This window comes from Chaetodon auriga, chromosome 16 (genome assembly GCF_051107435.1).
Source record: "Chaetodon auriga isolate fChaAug3 chromosome 16, fChaAug3.hap1, whole genome shotgun sequence".
Classification (NCBI taxonomy): domain Eukaryota; kingdom Metazoa; phylum Chordata; class Actinopteri; order Chaetodontiformes; family Chaetodontidae; genus Chaetodon; species Chaetodon auriga.
Window position 1 is genome coordinate 703600 of NC_135089.1, and position 25598 is coordinate 729197.

The window sequence follows — 25598 nt, forward strand, 5'->3', positions numbered from 1 at the left end:
AGTACGTTGAGGAGCATCAGAACGTGCAGAGGTACATAATCCAAAAGTCCCACCACGCAGACGCCGAGACCCGGTCGACCTCTAGCTGCAGGTAACCTCCAGGTTATAGCTTTTCTTCAGGCTTCTGATTGGCTCGTATAGCTTCAGTGACTTCAGTGGTGTCATGACAGCTTTTTATTCCTTCCAAAAGTTCTGATTATTGATTTCTAAAATGGTGGAACTTGAACAATATGACAAATGAATCTTTACAAAGTAACTGCTGGGACTCAAATCATCCAAACATTCCTCTAAATCTTTCTGTAAACACATTGAAATTCATCATCAGAATAATGAATTCATGATCTTTCTCCTCGTGTTACAGATGTTATTGGAACAAACTGATGTTTTCATCATCGATTCCTTCACTGATTCTCTCAATTCATTGATCGTTTGTCTGTCAAACTTCTCTTCAAACCGCAGTAAACGTCACTATTAGCATCGTCACAGTGAAATCATTGGCTGTTTAATGAGCACGTTAATTGTCCTGAGTGACGTCAGCGGATTGCTGCTTGACCGCGTTGACCCGGCTCAGCGGGGCGCGTGCTGCTCGCTCGTTCATTCATTCATCACAATACGCCGGGCGCGTGGAGCTCTAAAAGGAGGAAAAGCACAACAACACGAGCGCGAGGTGCTGATGGTGGCGATTCTGTAACAATGTGCGGCGCGCGGAAACGCTCGTGCTACACCAGCGAATCGGTGCTGCGCGCGCCGCTGAAAACTATACCCACCTACTACTACCGTTGCCGTAGTTACCAACATACCCGCCTGAACGGGTAGCGCGTGTGCACGAGCGGCCAGTGGGCAGGCAGGAAGGACGGAAGGAGTAGCGAAGGGGGGAAAGAAGCGAGAGAGGAAGGAGGGAGGAAAGGAAGGTAAGAAGGAGGGAAGGAAGGAGGGAGCGGAATTAGTCAGTGATAGAGGGGAGGAGAGGAGGAGAGGCGGCGGGTTGTTCTGCCGAGGTGGACGTGGCGGGTCCGGCGGAGTTAGCTACAAGTGACGGGCAGCGGAGCCGATCCGAGGCGGACAGCCAGTCATGAACCGGACCCCCCGCAGGTAACGTACCGATGTCCCCGCCGTTATTAGCCACCCGCTCGGCTCCGGTGTGCTCTTTCTGTGCTTGCTGAGCTCGCCGCCGCTCCGCCGCGCTCGGTTTCCTGCTTCTCCGAACTGGCTGCGGCGCTTTCTGACAGATAATGACCGCGGAGTCGGCGGCGGACGCGTCGCTCAGTCTGACACAGTTGGTCTCTTTTGTGCGGCGGCTGTCAGCCGCTCCCCGCTGCGCTCACACAGCCTGCGAAATGCACAAAGTGCCCCGGACGGCGGAGGAGGCTAACCTCCGCTGCTCCCCTCTGCCTGCCTCTCCTCCCCGCTTCACTCTCACTTTCTCCCCATGCTAACACCAGCTAGCCCCGCTAGTTAGCTTAGCGGGCTGCAAATGACGTTAGAGCGATAAACAAGATGGCCACTGGCTAGCTTTGCTAGCTCGCTAGACATGGCATCTTGCCCTGTCTTTGTATGCCAGAAAGCGGGTTTAAACACATTTCCCTCCGCTGTCATGTGGACTTTTCACTCTGAGCGCAAGAATCGCCGAAACAAAAAGTTCCTGCTCGGAAAGCGGAGGATGGCGAGTTAGTGCGGGCAGACAGAGACATCCTGAGAAAAAATCACCGCCAGATTGAGGCAGTCAGTCTGCGCAGAGGCTGCGTGGCGAGTTGAAAAGGCTACCTGAGTGTGAGGGGACAGGTAACCCGAGCAGCACCTCACCTCAGTCCGCTGCAGTCCCGCCGCAGGCTGCGGGGGTTCGAGCTCAGTCTGCGGCCTGTCCGCCGCCACAAACCTGCTCACATGAACTTTAACGTGAAAGACTTCCAGGGCTGATACCAGCCAGCCTCCAAACTTTTCTCTCTCTCTCTCTCTCTCTCTCTCTCTCTCTCTCTCTCTCTGTGTGTGTGTGTGTGTGTGTGTGTGTGTGTGTGTGTGTCTCCACATGGACTTCTTTTATGAGTCCACAGTTGAGGTTTGTCAGGACAGAAGAGGACTTCAAACAAAGCGCTTTAATTGGTCTTCCTGTCAGACTGAACCTTTGTCTTTGCTGTGTTCAGTTGTTGTTTATTGAAATATCAGATTCTAACAAACAGTCAATAAAGAACATCACATGTAAACACGCAGGAGAACACAGCCTGAGTCCAGACTCAAATCCAGGTCAGGTCCTGAGTCCAGACTAGCAAGTCCAGGTCAGGTCCTGAACTTTGTCCAGAGTGCTTCTTGTGTGTTTGTGTCTGTTTTTGTTGACTGAAGCTGAGTCTGTGCGTCTGAGTTTGATCATCTCAGGTTTACCTGTTGTGTGCTGCTCTGCACACACACACACACACACACACACACACACACACACACACACACCCCTTTACGTCCTGATCGTGTAACGTGATTGGCTGCTGTCAGACTGATTCAGGCTTGTTTTCAGGAAAATGAAAGGCTGATTTAAAGTGTTGATGTTTAGTGGCGGATATGAAGTCGGTCTGAGTCAGGAGGCTGACGTTAGTGATACACCTGAGCTGTACCTGTACACAAAACTCACCACTCAGTATTTTTCAGTGCGGCAGAGAAACAAAATGCAGAAAATACTCATTTATTGTGAAAAATGTAAACTTTCAGCAGTGGTTCGTTGGGCCATAAATGCTGACATGTTGTCAGTAATTAAGAACGAGACAAATGTCCACAGAGCTCCATCAGAGGACTTTGAGGCAGAGCTCAAGCAGTGAGAGGCAGAAGGACTCGTCTTCCTCTCAGTTTCTCCAGCTCTGGTCTTGTGTTTGTCCGTCAGAGGCAGCGACAGTACAGGAGAGAGGCTAACCGGGCTAACCTTGCTAACCGGACTAAGCTGACGAGCACACTACTGCTGATGGACAAAAACTGGTGTGCTGTTAAAGCAGAAGGGCTGTTGTTCAGCTCACATAATGAACCAAACATACTGTCCTGGCCAGCTCAGGACGTCCCGTCACACCTGTGTCGCTGTTCGATTCTGTGTTGACGGATTTGCTTTGGCTCAGATTTGCTGCTGGTTTCACCCCATCAGGTCTGGTATCAGCTGACATCCACAGTGATTTCCAGGAGTTTGCGTGAGAGTGACGGCTGTCTTTATTGCCTGTTTTCATCCTGATCTGCTCGTCATCTTCTCTTTTCTATCAAGCTTTTCCTCTCGTGGTGGATTTTCAGGTGCTTTGCTGTCGTGTTGTGTCAGGTCTTCTGCTGATTGTAGATCTTGTCAGGAGTGACAACAGATTGACTCACAGATCCGTTACCGTCACAGTCAATCTGTGAGCTGCACTGAACGCTGCAGCAGCTCATGTGATCCAGTAAACTGTGCCCAGATCAGCCTGATCCTGATCTTTAGGATGGTCTCAGGAGATCTGTGCAGTCAGATGTGAGATGGCCCTCAGTCGTGTTTTCTGTCCTTAAGACGTTGATCGTCGCCTCCTGTTGATCTGAAAGTGTGTTGCAGTGAAAAACGTCTTTTTGTCCTGATGCTCAGATGCATAAAAAGTCAGTATTCTTGTGAAGAGGAGGTCAAAGCTCCTGCAGCAGTCTGACCTCCTCTCCACGCAGCTCGTAGAAGGAGGTGAAACTGAACCTGACTGTAGTGTCTCCTCTGTCTCTGCAGGCTGGTCCCAGTCAGGTGTGGGTGGTGACATCAGCAGGACGTCTCGCCGACTGGTTGTTGGATTCCCAGAGGAGACGCTCAGGGACACACCCCCTACCTCCCAGCTCCTCCCCTCTCAGGAGAGGTAGATCTCTTCAGAGGAGTGAGGAAGGACTCAGGGAGAGGAGGAGGAGGAGGAGGAGGAGGAGGAGGAGGAGATACTTCAGCGATACTTCAGGTGTTGAACCAGACTCGGGGGAGGAGGATTAGCTCCACCCCTCACCATGACAGACTTAGAGACTGACTGTTTGAGCCTCGGCCTGCCCCCCGAATGTGGCTCCCCTCCCCCGCCTCTGGACCCCCCCTTGCAGGTGGACTGCGGTCCGGGGCCCGGCTCCTCGGCCTCCACGCCCACTCTGGCCCTCCTCTCGTCCGACTGCCCCACGCCCACGCTCAGCTCACTGGCGGCGGAGATCGCCGAGCCGCTAGTGATGCTGCCGTGCGTGAAGAGTGAGCCGGAGGACGGAGACCTGGAGCCCATCCGGACCGTGGACCTGTCGGAGATCCAGCCGTTGTCCACCGCCGAGCTGGGCCAAGACCAGATCAAGATGGAGATCAGCGGCCTTGACTACATCAAGTCGGAGCATCATGGTCACCACTGCAACCACCACCTGGGCCACTTCCACCATGCTGACGTCACCGAGCTGGACTACAAATCGCACTACGAGCCCAGCTCCGTGTTTGACTACATCTCCCAGGTAAAGATGGACCCTGGTCACACCTGGTTTCAAGTAGATTCTGATGGGTTTTAGGTGAATGGCAGCACACGTCAGGTGCTGCAGAGTGTTGTATATTAGTATTATAGTACAGTACAGGGGTGAGTCAGAAAGTCAGATTTTACCTGGAAGGTGACCTGTTAATGAGCGCTGGCTGGGCGATGCAGGTGTGACCTGAACGACGTGTTTGATCTGTCTTTGATCCTGACAGACCAGCAGCCTGTGAACACCACGGCTGGCTTCCAGAGAGCTCCATCACGAGCGTTAGCTTAAAGGGGAGCGTTAGCATTAAAACAAGTTCATCTCCTGTCCTGATGAAACATGGCTGCAATCAGAACGAGAAACACCAGACGGCTGCTTAAACATCCGACTGTTGTTTCATAAATATCATGAAACTCTGAGCCAAAAAACAGCTGGAAACATTCAGGAAGATCAAAAACAACCAGCAGCTGCTTTCACAAATTCATCAAAAGGTGATCAAATGTATAAACTGTTGATCAGTGTTCAATTGACTCGTAACAAAACGTCCAAATCTTCATCAGATGGCTGAAAAACAGCAACAGTCAAAACTTCTAAACTTCAGAGCATGACGATTCGTCTCAGGTGTCTCTGATTCTGTGATCAGTGACACACAGATGATCAGTCCTGTCTCTGTCCTGCTGAGTGTCAGGCAGACCAGGTCGTGTAGTTTAATGATGAGAGGAGTGAACCTCCTCCTCCTCCTCCTCCTGGAGTCCATCAACCTTCAGTGTGGATGTGAAACCTCGTCCTCTGAAAACTGTCCCCCATGTTTTCCTTATTAAAGTCACTCATAGTGTTTGTGACGGAGGCTGATCTGTCTTAACACACTGAAGCTCATCCACCTGGGTGGAGGTGGTGATGTCAGACGGATTCTGTCCTGCTGAATCTGATCCTGTAGAGAACTTTAAGATCGTTAAGTGACGCCTGGAAATCCCTTTAAACAAATACAGCTCAGCTCACAACACGTCTGCAGGGGGAAGAGAAGTACTCTTCAGCAGGACTGAAGTAGGCTCATGTAACAGCTGCTTGTGGTGACGGTGTGAATGAAGGTGGATGCAGATGTTCAGCAGTGGTGAGAGAAGTACTCAGATGTTTTATTTAAGTAAAAGTACTAATAAAAAAGTACTAAATACTCTGTTACAGGTAAATGTCCTCTCAGTGTTTCACTATTAGATTATACTAAACGTGTGAACTTTGGGCAGCATGTGGTTTGGATGGTAGCTGCTTCAGGAGGTGGTGTCCTCCTCCAGGAGGTGGTTTCCTCTTCCAGTAGGTGGTGTCCTCCTCCAGGAGGTGCTTCCTGTTTGCCTTCTCATGTTGTGTCTTTGCAGCAGTGAAGCCTCAAACAGGCTCTCGTGTCTGAAGCAGGTGTTTGATTCGATGGTTTTTATCTCCACTCGGTGATTCGTCTTCCTGTTTGTCTTTCTACAGTTCACCCTCCAAATCTCAGAGTTTACAGTCTGAACCTGAATAAGCTGCAGGTCAGAGGTGATCACAAACCCCTGAGTGCTGAAGGAATGAGCCTGTTGACACCATGAACCTTTTTATTTCAGGTTTTTGTGAAACGTCTCAGGATGTGATGAATAGTGTCTCTTATGTATATGATGAGTATTTGAGGACACTGACTGAAGCTGCATGTGTTGGCTGCAGGTGACGGACACTCTGGAGTACATCAAGTCGGACCACCACGTGGACCTGCAGTGCTACTACACCACGGAGTCCAGCATGTCTGCCCACCTGCAGCACAACGGCCTTGAGTCCATCCACATGGCGGAGCTCCGCACCGAGCTCAACAAGCTGCGGCCCGACGCCCTGCTGATGGACGGCATCGGCAAACTGGACCCCGAGTTCGGAGGCGGGGGTCTGTACGAGCTGCAGACGGCCGAGGAGGGGAAGGCGGCGGTGGCGGTGGAGGCGACGGCGACCGGGCAGGGAGGAGGCGGGAGCCTGGTCATCACAACCAAAACCCAGAGTCCGACGGTGAGGAAACCTCGTAACATGCAGGGGGAGAAGCCTTTCTCCTGCACGCAGTGCGGGAAGAACTTCAGCACGCTGGGAAACCTGAAAACCCACCAGCGCATCCACACCGGCGAGCGGCCGTACACCTGCTCGCAGTGTGGCAAGAGCTTCGGCCAGGCGGGAAACCTCAAGCGCCACCAGCTGATCCACACGGGCCAGAAGCCGTACGTGTGCGCTCACTGTCCCAAAGGCTTCACCAAGGCCGACGACCTGCGATCGCACCAGCGGCTGCACACCGGCGAGCGCCCGTTCATCTGCCTCACCTGCGGCAAGAGCTTCGGCCAATCGAAGGAGCTGAAGGCCCATCAGCTGAGCCACACGGGCGAGAGGCCGTTCTGCTGCCAGCACTGTGGCAAAAGCTTCAGCAAGGAGACCAGCTACCGCAACCACATCCAGATCCACACGGGCGAGAAGCCCTTCACCTGCTCGCAGTGCGGCAAGACTTTCAGCAACTCGGGCGTGTTAAAAACCCACGAGAAGATCCACTCGGGCGAGCGGCCGTTCGGCTGCACGCAGTGCGGGAAGAGCTTCGGCCGCCTCGGCCACCTGAAGGCTCACCAGCAGATCCACACGGGCGAGCGGCCGTACGCCTGCCCGCAGTGCGGGAAGACTTTCAGCCAGTCGGGTCACCTCAAGGCACACGAGCAGATCCACAAGCGAGAGCGAGTGGACACGGCGAGCACCGGCAGCAGCAGCAGCAGCGGCAGCAGCAGCAGCAGCAGCAGCACCGTGGGCAGTGACAGTAGCTAAAATTAACTCCTGACCTTTAACCTCTCGGAAAAACAAAGTATTATTCCTCTTTTTTATAAATACTATATATACATTTTTTCCTTATGAATTTTTTCATACATTTTCATACCTTTTGAGCTCTTTTGCATTTATATGTGAGCAGGGTGGACTGACTGATTTGCTCTTATGCAAGTGTCTGTGTGTGTGTACATGTTGTGTACTGTGTGTGTGGGCGGGTGTGGTGCTGAGGGGCTTGTAGATAATCTGTAAACTGGTCTGTCTGAACTGTAGTGAGTGTAGTCTCTCTCTCTGGAGGACCCAGTCCCAGTACTTATTTTGGAGTACTTACACAAGCACAAATACTTCAGTAACCAAGTGTGAGTACTTCATTTGTTTTTTACTGAAGCAGACCAGCAGCTCCCGATGAACCAGGACCCCGTTTACCGATGACGATGGTGACAGAGAGTGATGAACACTCTTCAGAGGACGAGCGTCGATCCGTAAACTGTAGTAATACGTAAACCACAAACAGCAAAGTTTGAAACTTCTCTTATCTGGATAAAATCCAGAGTTTAACTCGCCGTCATTCGCTCACACATCATAAATGTGATTCCTTCTAAGTCCCGATCCTGGTCCTGGTCCTGGTCCTGGTCCTGGTCCTGTCCAGGTGGGATTCGTAGTCCGACTGATGCTTTTTTTAACAAACACATAAAGTAAAGATGAACTCGGTCGTGTTGCTGATCAGCTGTTTCTGATCGATTAGCTGGTTTATTTTAGACCAGCTCTGATGATAACACTCCCCCTGGCATAAGCACAGCTAGCTAGCATTTAGCTAGCATTAGCAAGCTAACAGCAGCGACGGTTCTTAAAGTGTTGATGAATCCTTGTCTTTAGTTTTAGTTTCATCACTCGTTTTAAACCAAATGTGACTGAACAGACTTCAAACATTGGAAGTCTCCTGCGACGCTCTCTCAGAGCTTGATCTCGGTCGACGCTCTCTCAGAGCTTGATCTTGGTCGACGCCCTCTCAGAGCATGGTCTTGGTGGTTGACGCTCTGGTTAAACGTGGTCCTGGTTCAGATTCCTCAGTATGTCTTTACAGCAGTTAAAGTACTTTAGCCAGCCACGTGTGAGTACTTCTGTTTGAGTACTTGCTGCCAGTTTACTAGTATTTTCCTTACAGGTGTGGGTACTCGCAGGCATACACTCTGTTACTGTATTGTTAAAAATCGGATGATATAATTTTGATATTTTTTATTGACCAGTATTGATTATTGATCAGGATGCACCACAGTGATATTTTTGTTGTTGATAATCTGCTGATGACATTCCTTCAGATCATTCCAGTATCGTCACGCCATGAAGTCGGTTTTCAGTGTCGTTGGGCTCCAGCAGGACCAAACACATCAGCACAAAGGAACCCAACGAGGCCGCCCCCCCAATCCAGATCGCTCACTGTGTACAAAAATCTTCTATTGATAATGTCGTTCCTAAGAAAACAATAAAATGAAAAAAGAGAAAGTGATGCAGCATCTTGTACTGGAAAAAGAATTATTAAAGAAACTAATGTCACTGCTGCTCTCTGACTGTCTTTGATCTGTTTGTGTTTCTGAAGCTTTGGACTAAAATGTTTTTAGGACTCATTTTCTCATCAGCGCCGACATATTAGGAAGCTCTCATCAGCAACAGCAGATCAGCTCTGGTTCTCGACCCGGTTCTGTCCAGGACGGTGCTATCGAGCCCATGTTGGACCAGTTTGGAGCAGAACCATTGAAATGAAGCATAGGTCATCGGTGGAGAAGTCGTAGCTTCAGGCTGAACCCTCGTTCGTACATATGACTTTTTTCTGTTACTCAGATTTAAAGGTCCGTGTGGAGGATTTAGTGGCATCTAGAGGTGAAGGTGCAGACCGCAGCCGGCCGAACACCCTCACCTCAGCCTGCAGGAGAGCTCATGGTGGTGAAACTCCTGTAAAATGTGAAAGTCAATGTTTGGTTTGTCCTTTCTGGGCTACTGTAGAAACATGGCAGTGCAACACAGTGGACTCTGAGGAAGAGGAGCTGCTCCCTCTGTGGATCTAAAGACTCTTTTTAAGGTAACAAAAACACAATGATTCTTCTTTTCCGGTGAGTATGAGCTCATGAAAACATGAATATGAATATTTCTGCCAATCGATGTAAATCCTCCACACACCTGGCAGGTTTTGGGTCGGTCGTGTGATTTTTAGCATGTTGTTACCGTGTGGTCTGACATCACCACGACGTAGCCTATGGTTCGTTTTTATCCTGCGTGTCGTGATCACTCCAGCGTCTATAACAACAAAAGTTTGTAAAAACTTTCATGTGGTGCTGACAGTAAACGAGAAATGTGAGAAAGTTGTGTATTTTTTATTATGTTGGCAGTAGTACACACAGTACTACAAAGTTCTGAAAATTGGCATCAGTGTTTGATGAGAATAAATAATGATAAGCTAAATGCTAATATGTGTGCCAAAGTTCTATTGTTCAGCATATGTTTACCATCTCAAGCGTTGTAGTTTAGCACGCTAACCGGTAGCCTAAATGTTGTCCTATCAAACTGACCTTCCTATAAGCCCCGCCCTCCTCAGTTACTGTTGCTACCTGTCAGTCTTTCACTGTCACTGCACACCTGGAGTTAGCGGTGATGCTGGAGGCAGATTGGGTTTCTGGGTTTCATCAAACATTCGGACACTTTGTGTTGAGTGAGTTGAGTTTTATTTCTTGAAGAATCAGACAGAAAGTTGGACCCCACCCAGACCACCCAGGAAGCTCTGACTGAGGACGTGATGTCACAGAAAAAGAGTGTGAAGCAAGATGAAGAGGAAGCACTCTTCATCTTGGCCTCTGATGCAGGACAGCGGTAGGCTGAGATCTGACTCCGCCCAGGTTCAGACAGACGTGTGATTGGTCTCAGATGGACTCCTCAATGACCTTTGTGATGACTTTGTTGGTGGTGGTGGTGGTGGTGGACGAGAGTGAAGATCTGAGAGGGAGACGTAACGGGAAGTTAGAGAAGACCCGCTCTGATGTCACGACTGGTCGTCAGGGTTACCAGTCAATCATGAAACAGTTTGAGCTGAGAAGAACTTTGAGTCTCATCCAGATCTTTCCAGTGACTGAGACTCACACAGCGGATGGAGACAAACGCTCGGTCACGCTTTTATTGTGTGGAGTTTCTGGAGGTTTGGTTAAACTCAGGAGGAAACTTTTGGTCCATTTTGAAAAACTCTTTATAATTTTTGTAATTATTTTAATTTAATTGTCTTTAATTTATCTCGGTTAATATTTTGGAGCTCCAGTCCTGTAACACTGGACATCAGACGACGTTGATGACAAGTCAAATAATCTACTGTTTTAATACCGTTTACTCGTTTCTGTCATTGTTTATTTGCAGTTTACTGCCGACGTGAACTGGCGGGAAAACAGCGACGTCTCTTGTGACTCAGCTCGACTCTCAGGCTGATCTGGTCTCAGCTGAAACTGAACCTGAACCTCCTCTCGTCTTACCCGGATCCCTCTCCGTCCAGCAGCCTCCTGTACTCGGCGATCTCCATCTCCAGCCTGGTCTTGATGTCCAGCAGCGTCTGGTACTCTTGTCCTTGTCTCTCCAGGTCAGCCCTCAGCTGCACCAGCTGCTCCTCCATCCCGCTCACCTGCACACACACACAGGTGCATTCTGTGTCACAGCTAATGCTAATGCAGCTAACACACTTCGACGTGTTTAGCCTGAGCCGCTCACCTGCATCTGGTATGCGTTCAGTTGCATGGCGTAGCGGTTCTGGATGTCGGCCAGCGTGCCTTCGAGAGACGCTTTCTACAGGGAGACAGACGTGTTAGAGGACAGAGGACAGAGTCGTGATCTCCACGAGGATCCCGGATTCGATAGAATAACGCATAAAAGCTTCAATGAATCAGAACATAATGGCCTTAATTAAGGCCTTTTTAAACAAAAAACTCTCTTCAAAAATTCACTCCATCGAGGGTCACTGCATGCTAACAGTTAGCATTGGTTAGCGCAGTGCTGCTCACCATGCTGAGCTGTGACTGCAGCTCGATCTCCAGAGCCTGAAGCTGACTCTTCACTTCCTTCACTTCTGTGTTTGTCGTCTTCAGCGTCATCTCTGCTTCCACCGTGTCCTGTTTGATCAGCTCCATCTGAGAGATGAGAGAGACGGATGTCAGTGAAACACAGAGAACAACACGCTTTGTCCACGGTCTTCAACAGATTCTCCTCGCCCACCTTGGTCTGGAACCAGCTCTCCAGGTCTCTGCGACTCCTGGCGGTGACAGACTCGTAGTGATCTCTGATCTCCTCCAGGACCTTGTTGAGGTCCTCCTGAGGTGAGGCGTCCACCTCCACGTTCACCTGGCCGCTCATCTGAGCTCGCATGCCCAGCAAGTCCTGCAGGACGAGGGAGGCAGAGGTCAGTCATGTGACAACATGAGACGCCATGTCAGATGCTAACATGACAACATGCCAACAGCCTGCTATCATGTTAGATGCTAACATACTAACAGCGTGCTATCATGTTAGATGCTAACATGACAACATGCTAACACTCTGCTATCATGTTAGATGCTAACATGGCAGACCAAATCTGTTCATGTGTGAAACATTACATTCCAAATCTGTTTTACATACTAAAATTTGAGCTTGTTGACATGCTAATGCTAGCATGTCATATGTTATTTTAGCTTGTGGTTGTCATTGGTTTTACTGGTATCCTGTTCCCAAAATGCTCTTTTTGAAAATATACTTGTGTTATATTTTGTATTTCTGTTGTAATGATGTTGTAGCATTTTGCCACACGTTTGTCTTATTTGAAGATGTCCGTGACAAAAAGGTTTGATGTGATTGAAGATATTTTTCTTCTTGTCGGGACTAAACAGTTTGCATCTTAAGTTGCTGCTGATCAAGGAGGTTGTGTTTGGGAATCAGGTGTTGAACCTGATCTCTGTACCTCCTCGTGGTTCTTCTTCATGGACACCAGCTCCTCCTTCAGGCTGTCGATCTGCATGGTCAGGTCAGTCTTTGCCACGTTCAGTTCTCCCAGCAGCATCTTCAGGCCGGCGATGTCGGCCTCCACCGACTGACGCATCGACAGCTCGTTCTCAAACCTGCACAGGTTGTTACGTCATCCAGTGAGGGTCAGAGAGACGAAGTGAAGAGAAACAACTTCAAACCTTATGAATGTGTAGGAGACGTGTAATTATCTAAATGAGCACATTAACAATGAGGCTCCACAAAGACGGAAACAGAATGTCATGATAAGAACAAACAGCTGAAGAAACGCAGCTTCTTTTAAAGGTGACTTAACAGCCTGAACAGCCAGTTTGTGTTTTCCACCGGCTGCAGTTTCCCCAGCAGCCAGCAGAGGGAGCTGTTGGCTGCTGGGAATTGCCACACTGACTCTCAGTCTGTTCAGGTGTTTGTTTCATAAAGACAGACAGAACGTCACTGACTTGACTCTGAAGTCGTCCTGAGCCAGCTTGGCGTTGTCGATGTTCAGCATGACGCTCCCTTTGGCGAGGATGGCGTCCTGGATCTGAAAACACAAACAGTCACAAACGATGATGCCAGAGAACAGGAAAAGGATCCGTTTACCAACCAAAAGGTGCCAAAGCGTGGCAGCAGGCAATTTTAGGACAAAATCCTATTGGACGCAGAAAACTGATCCTTCATGCTGCAGTGAAATGTTTGTTCATGTCGTCTGTGTGCAGCGTTTGAAAGAGAAGAGTTTTTGAGGCGGGGCAGCTTCACCTGGATCACTCACACCTGGATCAGGTGATCGGGTGCAGTCGACCTGTTGTTACAGAGACATCCATCCGATCCCTGGAGCTCTGGTTCACGTCTCACTTTGACTCTTTTTCTTTGTCTCTGATATATTTATTGTGATCTATGGAAGGTGAGAGCTGCCACGTTTAAAATGTTTTCCCCTCCCAACTCCACAGCCAGCCAATCACAGCAGAGCTGAAACCTGCGATTATTTTCAGTGTTGATTAATCTTGAGCTTTCACTTCACGTATTTTTGTTTCCTTTTGTTCAACTACTCCTCTGCATTTCTAAGATTTAGCATGTAAGAAGCAGCTGAAGAGGAAGACGAAACACGATTTTACTGAACCAGCTGAACGGACCGGAACAGCGACCGCGGATCGATCTGAAGCTGCAGGAGACCAAAGAAAACCGCTGTAGACGCTCGTTAGTGCTCACAGTGATGGAGGTGTTTTGACGAGCCGTTACTCGTCGTCACCTGCAGCTGCAGATTTTTCCGACTCCTCAGCAGATCAATAATCTCACAGCATATTTATACAAAGATCATCATCAGCATAATTATTAATATATAATCAACATATTTCCTCCAGATAGAAGGAGATGAAAGCTCGTTAACGGCCATCAGTGTAATCAGGTTTTATCTGCAGATCACCTCGAACGCTGTGCAGTAAAAATACTCTAAACGACACATAAAAACTCTTCTCATGGTCACATTAGCTTTGCGCGTTCGGCTCCTGGTTGGAAAAGCTTTCAGGTTCAGCCTCACCTGGATCACTGACACACAGGTGTGGTCAGAGTCATACGTCTGATCACCTGGAGCCTCGATTCACTTCCCACCGCCTCAGATTTCACTCTGTTCATTCAGAGTCATTATCTGCTCGTCTGATTATCACACCAACAAGAATTCAGTAAAAACTGAAAAGCCTGTAAGACGTCTGGGAAACCCGAAACGTTATTTTTTGTTCGGATCTTTTCCTTAGTTCTTTTCTTTTTTTGTTGAGAACATCATGACTTCATTTTCTGGCTTCTTAAGAAACTTTTCCATTGATTAAAGAGACTCGTTCTGTTATTTCGTTCATTTTTGTTAACTCAATAAACTCTTTTTAAAACTTTCTTCTCGCTTGTTGCTTTTTTTTAGTCAAATTTTGACCAAGTTGTAAGAAATAAAGAGCTAACTCCGCACTGAACACCATTTCCCATGCTGCCCCTCTTCCTTACCTTGCCCTGCAGGTCTGCGATGGTGACGAAGAAGGCGCTGTAGTCCCTGGTGGTGGGGCCCACCTTGCTCTCCACAAACTCCCTGATCTTCAGCTCCAGCTCGGCGTTGGCCTTCTCCAGCGCCGCCACCTTGGCCAGGTACGCGGCCAGGCGGTCGTTCAGGTTCTGCATGGTGAACTTCTCGTTGGCGATGAGGCTGTTGTCCGTCACCGCCCCTCCCCCGAAGCCACCACCAAAACCACCGCCTGCGCCGAACCCTGCAGCTGCTCCACCACCATAGCCGAAGCCGCCGCCGAAGCCGCCGCCGAAGCCGCCGCCGCTGCCACCTCCAGCAGAGAAGCTGCGGCTGGCCTGGGAGACCTTAATTCCTCCTGGTGCTCCTGACACACTGAAGGAGCTCAGGCCGCCGTAGGATGCTCGGCCAATGCCGATACCGCCACCGCCCATTGAGCTCCGTGAGGAGGAGAACACGATGGACATTGTGATGATGGAGTGAGATGAGGAGGTCTGTCTTCTCCGGTGGAGGGAGTAGGAGAGGAGAGAAGTGAGGAGAGATGGATCAGTTTGCTTCTTTTAAAGGCGTTCAGGTGGGCTGAGCTGCAGGTGTGGGGTGTGGTCGACAGCACACCCCCAGGTGTGTAATGTAACACAGCACAGTAACTCCAGTACTGCACTTTTGATTTTGAAGTACTTGCACTTGACTTATATGCATTATATGAATTTTATGCAGCTTCTTTTTGCAGCTTTGTGCGTTTGAGAGGAAACACTGTTGTTTTTACGGCGCTGCACATGTTCCTGCAGAGCGCCGGAATATTCCACAGGAGCTTTTCAAAGAACTGGTCCCGTCATGTTTCCTGCAGCTCAGAAATGCTGCAAACATGAGAGCCATCACTCACTGCCATCCTCCAGCGGTCGTAACCTCCCGCACGGAGTCGACCGAGAAGCTGCCGGGTTCACTGTCAGAGACCATTTTTAATCTGAGTTTATTTATAGATCCAGATCAAAGTTAATCCCAGTTTGAGCGTTTTCACCTGTTCTGTCCAGTCAGGACCAAACGTGGAGGGACATTTTACCGTAGAACCAGTACTTCTACTGCATGAAGCTGTAATACTTCTGTACTTTTATGACTGATATTTGAACTACATTTTTAGGGATTTTGGAGTAAAAAGTTCTCAGATTAGTTATCTAAGTAAAAGTTGTATTACTTCAGTGTGGAAATACTCTACTTACAAGTAAAAGTCCTGCATTAAAAATTTGTTTTAAAGTACTAGAATATACTTCATGCACCAAAGTAAAAGTACTCATTCTGCAGAATTCTGATTATTGAGGAATGAATGTGTTCTGGTGAAGGTGGAGCTCATCGAAAGACTTTACTGCGTGTACTGCTGCATGGTTTACTCCACATAATACTCCAGAATCAGCTGGTTGTAGTTTGTATCAATAATCTGAATGTGCAAACTGAATTGGAAATACTAGTACCTCAGTAGATCCAGCTGACACTGAGGCACAGTACTTGAGCAGTGACTTTGCAGAACAGCGGGTACTTGTACTTCAGAGTAGGCGTACTTCTTGCCTCCCCCCTCTGGGCTGTGTGATATAACAGAGGATCTGGTTCCTGCTGGCTCTGCAGTTTTTCTCTCAGCGCTGACTGAAATGCCTCCTGGCACCGAGCGCTCACCTGTCTGACGGCATCCTGTAGGTGCACTCTGTGGGAAAACGCCCCCGGCTGGTGCAGACACAGTGGGACTGTTGTGTTGCCATGGTAACTGTTCAGGGTCTCCTGTGAGCTGTGGTGTGTTTGTGTGAAGGTTGAGTCTCTTCTCTGAGGAAGAGGTCTGGATCAGCTGCAGGTCTGGAGTCTCACTCACAGGAGACATCAGAGGATCACACAGGTGAACTGTGGTGTACTGCTGGACTCACAGCAGTACTCACATCCTTTCTGCAGTCCTCTTTAGATCATTGTGTCGTCTGTGTCTGTTGTCCTCTTGTCTCTGGTCTTTAGATCATTGTGTCTCCTCATTCATGTCTCAGCAGGATGTTCCTGTTGGAGTTGGTTGAGGTGGAGCTCATTTTAACTTAAACTAATGATTCTTTTCATTCTGGATCAATCAGCTGATCAGTTTCTCCATCGATCAATCGATTGTTTGCTTTGGAAACATTGTGAAAATAGTGAGAAATGTGGTGACAAAGAGCCCAAAGTGACACCTTCACCATGTTTGTTTGGTCCAACCAACAGTCCAAAGCTCCACATGATTCATGATTCATGATTCCACAGCAGAGATCAATAAACCATGAAAACAACAGATGATCAATCACTTTCTGTCAATACACTGATCGTCAATACTCTCGTTGGCTTGATGCTAAAACGTCTGTTTTCAGGCCGTGATGGTAAAGATCGTGGATTTCTAAACCTAAACATCATGAAGTTAGAAGAGCATCTGAACTGAATGTGATGATTTGAACCCTGAAAACAGCAGAAAGATCAAATGTTGAAAGTGTTGGAAGCAGCAACACGTTTGTAGAAAGTTGAGACAGAAGCAAAGAAAAGCTGTTGATGCTAAAAGAAAACAGCTGGGGCCTCATTTATAAAACATTGCGTAGAATCCATACTAAAAGTGTGCGTACGCCCAAAAGCTGAAAATGGCGTACGCCAAAAAATATTCGGATTTATAAAACGTGCGTACTCACACCTGCACGCAATTTTCCCTTTATAAATCACACTCCACCTGGAAGATTGCGCAGGTGGATTCACCTCACATCCCGCCTCCGACACACCCACATTTTACCATGAATGGTCAATGCAAAGTACCTCATGAATGGCTTTGCATATAAATACGCCTGCTGATCAATGGCATTTTACGTTCGATCATGGCAGAGAAAAGAAAAAGAAATTTTACGGAGACTGAAATCGAGGTGCTTGTGGGTGAGGTGGAGGCCAGAAAGGACATTTTGTTTGGTGGTCACAGTAGTGGCGTCACGAATAAAATAATAATAATTAAAAAAAATGAGTGGCGGCACGTCGTCACCGCAGTGAATAGTTCCAGTGCCAACGAGCGATCTGTGGCAGAAACTACAGATCCCTACACTACTGTGCGTCAGGATGAATGAGTCATGTGTTGACCCAGGCCACCGTGCCACTACATTCGTCAAGATCATGTCCGAGGTACAAATAATTTGTACATTGAGTGAATGCACATTTTTTCGATTCACATAAGCAAATTCATTTTCACTCTGAGCCCTTACAGCAATATATTTGGGAAACCGGACATTGCTGCAAATATCCCAGACCTAAGGACACAATTTAACTGAATTATACCCAAAAGGGGCTTTAGACAGACAATGTAACATTATATAATATTAATCATATCAAACACTTACCTGTCGGCTAATTCCCACTGAAAGGAGCCAGTCGCCAGAAACCCCAGAGTGGTCAGCACCTGGATATGCGCCGGGATGGCGCGGTTCCGGCGGGTGGGTCTATCTAACACTGGGCCCAGTTCAGCACATAGATCCAAGAGCACCGCTCTAGGGAATCTAAATCGGCTTATTAGCCAGTCATCATCATGGGGCAGGAAATCTCTGTGGTTCCTAAAACTTCTCTCCATCCTGATCCTACCATTTGCGTGATCTTCCAGCAGTGCCAGCGCATCCATTGTGCAGCATTACGCACGAGTGTCACCGCACTATTTATATGCTTACTCAGCAAATTGAATGATTATTACACACCTTGTCAGAATTACTACTAATCCATCAGTGCCATCCACCGCTCTGTATCATTTGAAGATGGAAGTATGATATATGAACATTGTGCATACAGTAGTAGGCCTAACGGCTCATTAAAGGAACACATCTATAACACTGCGGACTTGGGTGTTTATGATTACGCGGGTCTATAAGTCTGATATGTGATGACATTAAATGTATGAGATCAATCTGGCTTCAATTCACCACCTCACCATCTGCACCGCCAGTTTCCCCGTCTCCAAAATGTTCGTACGCAAGCATCAAAGTTGGCGTACCGGTGCGCACATTCTCACGCTAAGTTTATTTTTATAAATCACAACCTTTGCGTAGGAAGTTGCGTACGCAACTTTCAAGCCCTGTTTTGTGCGTAAGCAAGTTTTATAAATGAGGCCCCTGGTGAGTATCTCACATTTAATCAAGTTACCTGGTAGCAGGTGAGTCATGTGATTGGGTCAAATAAAAGCCTCCCAGAGAGGCGGAGTCTGTCATAGGTGAAGATGAGGGTTAGCCACTCTGTGACAGACTGAGCTGGACAAGTTCAACAATAAAAACTGTGTGTCACCGTGTTTCACCGTGTTTCACCGTGTGTCACCGTGTTTCACCTTGCTTCACGGTGTGTCACCGTGTTTTACCGTGTGTCACCGTGTGTCACCGTATTTCACCTTCTTTCACGGTGTTTCACGGTGTTTCACCGTGTGTCACCGTGTGTCACCGTGTTTCACCGTGTGTCACCGTGTGTCACCATGTGTCACCGTGCTTCACCGTGTTTCACCTTGTTTCACGGTGTTTCACCGTGTGTCACCGTGTTTCACCTTGTTTCACGGTGTATCACCGTGTGTCACCGTGTGTCACCGTGTTTCACCTTGTTTCAAGGTGTTTCACCGTGTGTCACGGTGTTTCACCGTGTGTCAGTGTTTCACCGTGTGTCACAGTGTGTCACCGTGTGTCACCGTGTTTCACCTTCTTTCACAGTGTTTCACCTTCTTTCATGGTGTTTCACCGTGTGTCACCGTGTGTCACCATGTGTCACCGTGTGTCACCGTGTTTCACCTTCTTTCACGGTGTTTCACCTTCTTTCACGGTGTTTCACCTTCTTTCACGGTGTTTCACCGTGTGTCACCGTGTTTCACCTTGTTTCACGGTGTTTCACCGTGTGTCACCGTGTTTCACCGTGTGTCACCGTGTGTCACCATGTGTCACTGTGCTTCACCGTGTTTCACCTTGTTTCACGGTGTGTCACCGTGTGTCACCATGTGTCACCGTGTTTCACCGTGTGTCACCGTGTTTCACCTTGTTTCACGGTGTTTCACCATGTGTCACCATGTGTCACCGTGTTTCACCTTGTTTCACGGTGTTTCACAGTGTATCACCGTGTTTCACCGTGTGTCACCGTGTTTCACCGTGTTTCACCGTGTTTCACGGTGTGTCACCGTGTGTCACCGTGTGTCACCATGTGTCACCGTGTGTCACCGTGTTTCACCTTGTTTCACGGTGTTTCACCATGTGTCACCGTGTGTCACCTTCTTTCACCATGTGTCATCGTGTTTCACCGTGTGTCACCATGTTTCACCTTGTTTCACGGTGTTTCACCATGTGTCACCGTGTGTCACCGTGTTTCACCGTGTTTCACCTTCTTTCACCGTGTGTCACCGTGTGTCACCTTGTTTCACGGTGTGTCACCGTGTGTCACCGTGTTTCACCTTCTTTCACCGTGTGTGACTGTGTTTCACCTTCTTTCACCGTGTGTCACCTTCTTTCACCGTGTGTCACTGTGTGTCACCGTGTGTCACTGTGTGTCACCGTGTTTCACCTTCTTTCACCGTGTGTCACCGTGTGTCACCTTCTTTCACCATGTGTCACCGTGTTTCACCGTGTGTCACCGTGTTTCACCTTGTTTCACGGTGTGTAACCGTGTGTCACCGTGTGTCACCATGTGTCACCTTGTTTCACGGTGTTTCACAGTGTATCACCGTGTTTCACCGGATGTCACCGTGTGTCACCGTGTGTCACCGTGTTTCACCTTGTGTCACAGTGTTTCACCGTGTGTCACCGTGTGTCACCTTCTTTCACGGTGTTTCACAGTGTGTCACCGTGTGTCACTGTGTTTCACCTTCTTTCACCGTGTGTCACCTTCTTTCACCGTGTGTCACCGTGTTTCACCGTGTGTCACCGTGTGTCACCTTCTTTCACGGTGTTTCACAGTGTGTCACCGTGTGTCACTGTGTGTCACCGTGTTTCACCTTCTTTCACCGTGTGTCACCGTGTTTCACCTTTTTTCACGGTGTTTCACCGTGTGTCACCGTGTGTCACCATGTGTCACTGTGCTTCACCGTGTTTCACCTTGTTTCACGGTGTGTCACCGTGTGTCACCGTGTTTCACCGTGTGTCACCGTGTTTCACCTTGTTTCACGGTGTTTCACCATGTGTCACCATGTGTCACCGTGTTTCACCTTGTTTCACGGTGTTTCACAGTGTATCACCGTGTTTCACCGTGTGTCACCGTGTGTCACCGTGTGTCACCATGTGTCACCGTGTTTCACCGTGTGTCACCGTGTTTCACCTTGTTTCACGGTGTTTCACCATGTGTCACTGTGTGTCACCGTGTTTCACCTTGTTTCACGGTGTTTCACAGTGTATCACCGTGTTTCACCGTGTGTCACCGTGTTTCACCTTGTTTCACGGTGTGTAACCGTGTGTCACCGTGTGTCACCATGTGTCACCTTGTTTCACGGTGTGTAACCGTGTGTCACCGTGTGTCACCATGTGTCACCTTGTTTCACGGTGTTTCACAGTGTATCACCGTGTTTCACCGGATGTCACCGTGTGTCACCGTGTGTCACCGTGTTTCACCTTGTGTCACAGTGTTTCACCGTGTGTCACCGTGTTTCACCGTGTGTCACCGTGTGTCACCTTCTTTCACGGTGTTTCACAGTGTGTCACCGTGTGTCACTGTGTTTCACCTTCTTTCACCGTGTGTCACCTTCTTTCACCGTGTGTCACCGTGTTTCACCGTGTGTCACCGTCTGTCACCTTCTTTCACGGTGTTTCACAGTGTGTCACCGTGTGTCACTGTGTGTCACCGTGTTTCACCTTCTTTCACCGTGTGTCACCGTGTGTCACCTTGTTTCACGGTGTGTCACCGTGTGTCACCGTGTTTCACCTTCTTTCACCGTGTGTGACTGTGTTTCACCTTCTTTCACCGTGTGTCACCTTCTTTCACCGTGTGTCACTGTGTGTCACCGTGTGTCACTGTGTGTCACCGTGTGTCACTGTGTGTCACCGTGTGTCACTGTGTGTCACCGTGTTTCACCTTCTTTCACCGTGTGTCACCGTGTGTCACCTTCTTTCACCATGTGTCACCGTGTTTCACCGTGTGTCACCTTCTTTCACCGTGTGTCACCGTGTTTCACCGTGTGTCACCGTGTGTCACCTTCTTTCACGGTGTTTCACAGTGTGTCACCGTGTGTCACTGTGTGTCACCGTGTTTCACCTTCTTTCACCGTGTGTCACCGTGTGTCACCTTGTTTCACGGTGTTTCACGGTGTGTCACCGTGTGTCACCGTGTTTCACCTTCTTTCACCGTGTGTCACTGTGTTTCACCTTCTTTCACCGTGTGTCACTGTGTGTCACCGTGTTTCACCTTCTTTCACCGTGTGTCACTGTGTGTCACCGTGTTTCACCTTCTTTCACCGTGTGTCACCGTGTGTCACCTTCTTTCACCGTGTGTCACCGTGTTTCACCGTGTGTCACGTGTTAAATCAGTCTGTGGACGTCAGTGTCTGCAGAACAAAACGTTATGAACAGACTCAGACTGACTGAAAACTCCTCCATGCAGAGAGGAGAGCGAATAAAGAGCAGATGCAGAACATGTGATGTCATCTGTCACTGAAACATGAACTCATCACGCTCTGCTGCTGTTGTTCTGCTTCTTCTGCTGGTTTTACTGGTGAGCAGAGGGTTAATGAGGATCAGTGAGGAGCTGGAAGCTCTGCTGCTCTGTGTTTGACTGTGTGAAATCAAAGCAGTTCACAATCTTAATTCCACCAAACAAACACTGACTCAGGCGCTGACAGCTAATCCGCTCGGCCGGCAGCAGAACCACCGCCGATCTGAAGAATGAAACGAGCTGGATCTGATTGATGGGCCGCGATCTGCTGTCACATGTATGAGCTGCAGCCCTGCAGCCAGCACAGCACTTACCTGCATGGAGTGATTTGTAGGCGCATGTGTCTCTGCATGCATGACTGACGGCAGGAATTTGGGTCTTAAAAGTTCATGTATGAACTTTTTATACCTGCAGGTATAATCTCAGCTCTCTGCCGCCTGGCTTTCATTTGACTGAAAGGTTTTGTCACATTGTTTTAGCGGCACGTCAGCAGAAGGCCTGAAACCAAACACATATTTAGTCTTCAGACATGTAAGACATCATTTCTGGTTTTAGAAGCAAAGGCATCATTTTTATCCTGATAGCAGTTTGATCATAGTTTCCCTCCATTACAGTCATCATCAAACTCAAAATGAGTTAAAGTGCATTCAGACTCTGCAGGATCCAGATCCAGATCAGCAAAAACTGGAGGTACAAACAAACAGACGACCGGCTCAGTTCCATTTCACTCAGCACGATTTCCTCACTTTAACCTGTGAGCTTGTGAATTTAGCTGCAAGCAAGCAGACATGAAATAATCTTAAAGTGCAGCCCTCGTGCCCCGTGACCCCCCCGTGACCCCCTGTGACCCCCACCGTGACCACCCCTTGACCCCCCTTGTGACCCCCCCCGTGACCCCCCTCTGACAACGTTTCTGGCAAATGAAGGACTCGATCCAGTCTGGATACTCCGTGCAGGTAGAACCTCTGCCTGATTGTCCTGTTTAAGAAACCGATGGAGGGACGGGGACTGTGAAAAACCAGTGGCAGTTCATGACACCTGAAACCTCTGATGGAGAAAGTCTTGAAGTGGTGGACGGATCAGGATTTTAGAGACGTCCCAGTCTGTGGAACTAATCGGCTCCTTTCTGAAGACTCCTCTGTTCCACTTACACTGATGACTGTGAGGCGGTGAATGAACTTCACCGTTAAATGCTTGTCGGCAAAGAATCTGTCCATGAAGTCCCACATCTTGTGGGCAGTGTTCAGGACTGATGATGTGAGGAGGTTTGGAAGGAACGCTGCCTCACCGCTCAGCGTGGAACCACACAGGTTCTGCTGAAGCTGGAGAGGATCGGGTCTGTGGGGAGAGCCTTGGACTTAACAGCATCCTGAGAAAGCTTTGCAGCGTCTGTGGACGGTGCACAGAGAGGCTGAACGTGCCGTCAGAAGAGTCCTCGAAGGCGTCGGAGCTCATGAAATTAAGCTTGTGTTGAATTTGATCGAGCAAGAACTCGTCACCCTCGTCAGCTTTCATTCTGGTTTTTGTGATGACTGTAACAAACTCTCTGCCAACAGACAGCAGGATGGTTCTAATCCTGGTCCTGATCCTGGGCCCTGTAGTCCACTTCTGGTCCACCTTTTGAGGCAACACAGAGCTTTTTCAAATGAGTAAGTCATGTGATCTGCGACTCCGTGCAGACATCAGGTGATGAAGAGCTTCACTCAGACCACAAACAGTTTATTTATTTCCTTGTTTCTGATAAAAACTTTGTGGATTTCTGTTACATTTATTGAAAACAGGAAATATGGCAGCTTTGTGTAAATGTTACCATCAGCATGCTAACATGACCACAGCGATGCTAATATGTGCTAATTAGCCTTAAACACACAGGTACGGCTGCAGCTGCTGAAGGTCAGAGGATTCTGTCGAGAGCCTCGTTGGTGTGGTTTGTTCTTCTCAGCGCCGTCGTGTAATGAAAGGGTCGCTTCAGAGTCAGCCTGGAACCTGAACCTGGAACCTGAACCTGGAACCTGAAAAGAGTTTGACTCAACATGTTTCAGTCTGGCTGTCAGTCACTGGGACCATCCTGAGTTCACTGCCTTGCTCAAGGGCTGTAAGATATAGTAGATTCTGTGTGGATCAGGCATTCGAGACTGTTCCTGGCTTCAGGTGGCTTCTTCAAACTGTGACCACACCTCAGCTGCCAGAGGAACTTGAGCTGAGTAAACCATCTGCCAATCAACAGCAACAACGTGGATTAACTCTTCACCTTCTCTCCAAGCGACAGGAGACGACAACGAATAACTGAAGAGGAATCCAAACCTTTTACAGGTAAACTTCACGTCGTCCCTGAACTGCGTCAGACACTGGGACATTTGACCCTCAGCTGTCTCGACATGCGTGACGCTGGACCACATGGAGGTGGCCGTTTGATCAGAAACACCTCAGCACATGTTGAAGCCATCAATCAATGAGCCGAAGAACCAGCGACCTTCTAAAGGCGTCACTGTAAACCTCCAATGGCTCAAACTTGACCTTCCATGAAGGAGATGTGAAGGTGGAACCCGGAGACCCACGCCACCTGCCCACTGTCCCACATACTGTACCTGACACAGGTACGCACAGGTACGCAGTGCGTTACCACCATCAGTATCTTCTGTCTCCAGAGCAGAACGAGCCACCAGCGACTCGGTCAGATCGTAAACCAACAGATTTATGTTTAAGTTCCATCAGGAGGTGCGGCAGGTCGCCTGCAGCGGGGGAGGGGCTGAAGATTAATGAAACAGTAAATGTCAGGCCTCACATTCAGCGCGTATCACCGACCCGCTGGAGGCTCCAACAGCCAATCACTGCTCAGTCCCAAACACACAAACCAACAGCCGACAACACGGAGAGTTTGAATCCCACATTTCCCATCACGACACACTGACAACAAACACAACGTTTCAGACGCGCCGAGCTCTGAGTCTGAATGTGTTTTATTTGTTTTCATTTCCTCTTTTGTTGCTTTCAGCTGTTTGAACAGAAAATTCAACAAGAAGAAGAAAAATCACAGAAAGCCTGAAGGTCAACGAAGCCGCCGCCGCTGGTGTGTGTGTGTGTGTGTGTGTGTGCATGTGTGTGTGTGTGTGTGTGTGTGTGTGTATTATTAGCACAAACCGGTTGTATTCATTATTCATTTATGGGACCGAGTGACAACTTTAACTGTGGGAATTCATGTCAACACAATGTGGTTCAGTCATTCCAGCTTGTCACTGTGGTGTGACTCCTCCGGGCTCCTGTAGCCAATCAGCTTCTCTCCTGCAGGGCAGAAGTTCTGTTTTACAAGTTTCAGTTGGACTGGATTCACTGCTGTGAAACTTAACAAGCGAATCAGTTTCTGTGTTCATTCATTCATTCATTCATCCGCACAGAGAAACACAAACATCATAAACACACAAACAACAAACATGAAAACATCACGCTCACACGAGGAGCCCTCACATCCACTCCACTGTAAGAAACGAGGGAAAGGCGCAAAAATAATGACTTTTTCTGGAGAAAACCTGAGGATTGATTTCTGACGTGTGTCAATATGTGAAGGTCAGAGAAATGAAGTCTTGTGTGAGGACGACCAGCAGGGGGCAGCAGCGCCTTCAAGGAGCAGCGTCATCATCAGTGAAAACATCCACAGTTCATGTAAAGACGCTGATGAGACACATCTGACATCCCATCTGATTTGATTTACAGCGACAAGTACATTTACTCAAGT

The 25598-nt window shown here is 48.6% G+C and overlaps 2 protein-coding genes across 3 annotated transcripts; one reads left to right on the forward strand and one right to left on the reverse strand.

Moving 5' to 3' along the window:
* Window positions 1–691: 691 nt before the first annotated feature.
* LOC143334554 (uncharacterized) lies at window positions 692–8801 on the forward strand. Of its 2 annotated transcripts, none has more exons than XM_076753384.1 (3): window positions 692–1092; window positions 3701–4437; window positions 6127–8801. In XM_076753384.1, the coding sequence occupies exons 2-3, from the start codon at window positions 3964–3966 to the stop codon at window positions 7243–7245; spliced, it is 1593 nt and encodes a 530-aa protein (XP_076609499.1). In that variant the 5' UTR covers window positions 692–1092; window positions 3701–3963; the 3' UTR covers window positions 7246–8801. The 2 variants fall into 2 exon arrangements, with proteins under 2 accessions (XP_076609499.1, XP_076609500.1); XM_076753385.1 differs by having other exon boundaries at window positions 692–911.
* A 1155-nt stretch (window positions 8802–9956) lies between these two features.
* On the reverse strand, window positions 9957–14747 carry LOC143334558 (keratin, type I cytoskeletal 13-like). Its single transcript, XM_076753391.1, has 8 exons — window positions 14236–14747; window positions 12708–12790; window positions 12206–12362; window positions 11485–11646; window positions 11274–11399; window positions 10984–11058; window positions 10752–10897; window positions 9957–10227 (listed from the first exon to the last, which is right to left on the reverse strand). Exons 1-8 carry the CDS (start codon window positions 14713–14715, stop codon window positions 10155–10157), a joined length of 1302 nt encoding a protein of 433 aa, XP_076609506.1. The 5' UTR covers window positions 14716–14747; the 3' UTR covers window positions 9957–10154.
* Window positions 14748–25598: the final 10851 nt, after the last annotated feature.

Coding starts and splice junctions, on each gene's coding strand:
- LOC143334554 (XM_076753384.1), top strand. CDS start 3,964: ATGACAGACTTAGAGACTGACTGTTTGAGCCTCGGCCTGCCCCCCGAA. Junction 4,438..6,126: donor TGTTTGACTACATCTCCCAG/GTAAAGATGGAC, acceptor TGTTGGCTGCAG/GTGACGGACACTCTGGAGTA.
- LOC143334558 (XM_076753391.1), bottom strand. CDS start 14,715: ATGTCCATCGTGTTCTCCTCCTCACGGAGCTCAATGGGCGGTGGCGGT. Junction 12,363..12,707: donor CAGGACGACTTCAGAGTCAA/GTCAGTGACGTT, acceptor CAACCTGTGCAG/GTTTGAGAACGAGCTGTCGA. Junction 11,059..11,273: donor TGCAGTCACAGCTCAGCATG/GTGAGCAGCACT, acceptor GTCTCCCTGTAG/AAAGCGTCTCTCGAAGGCAC.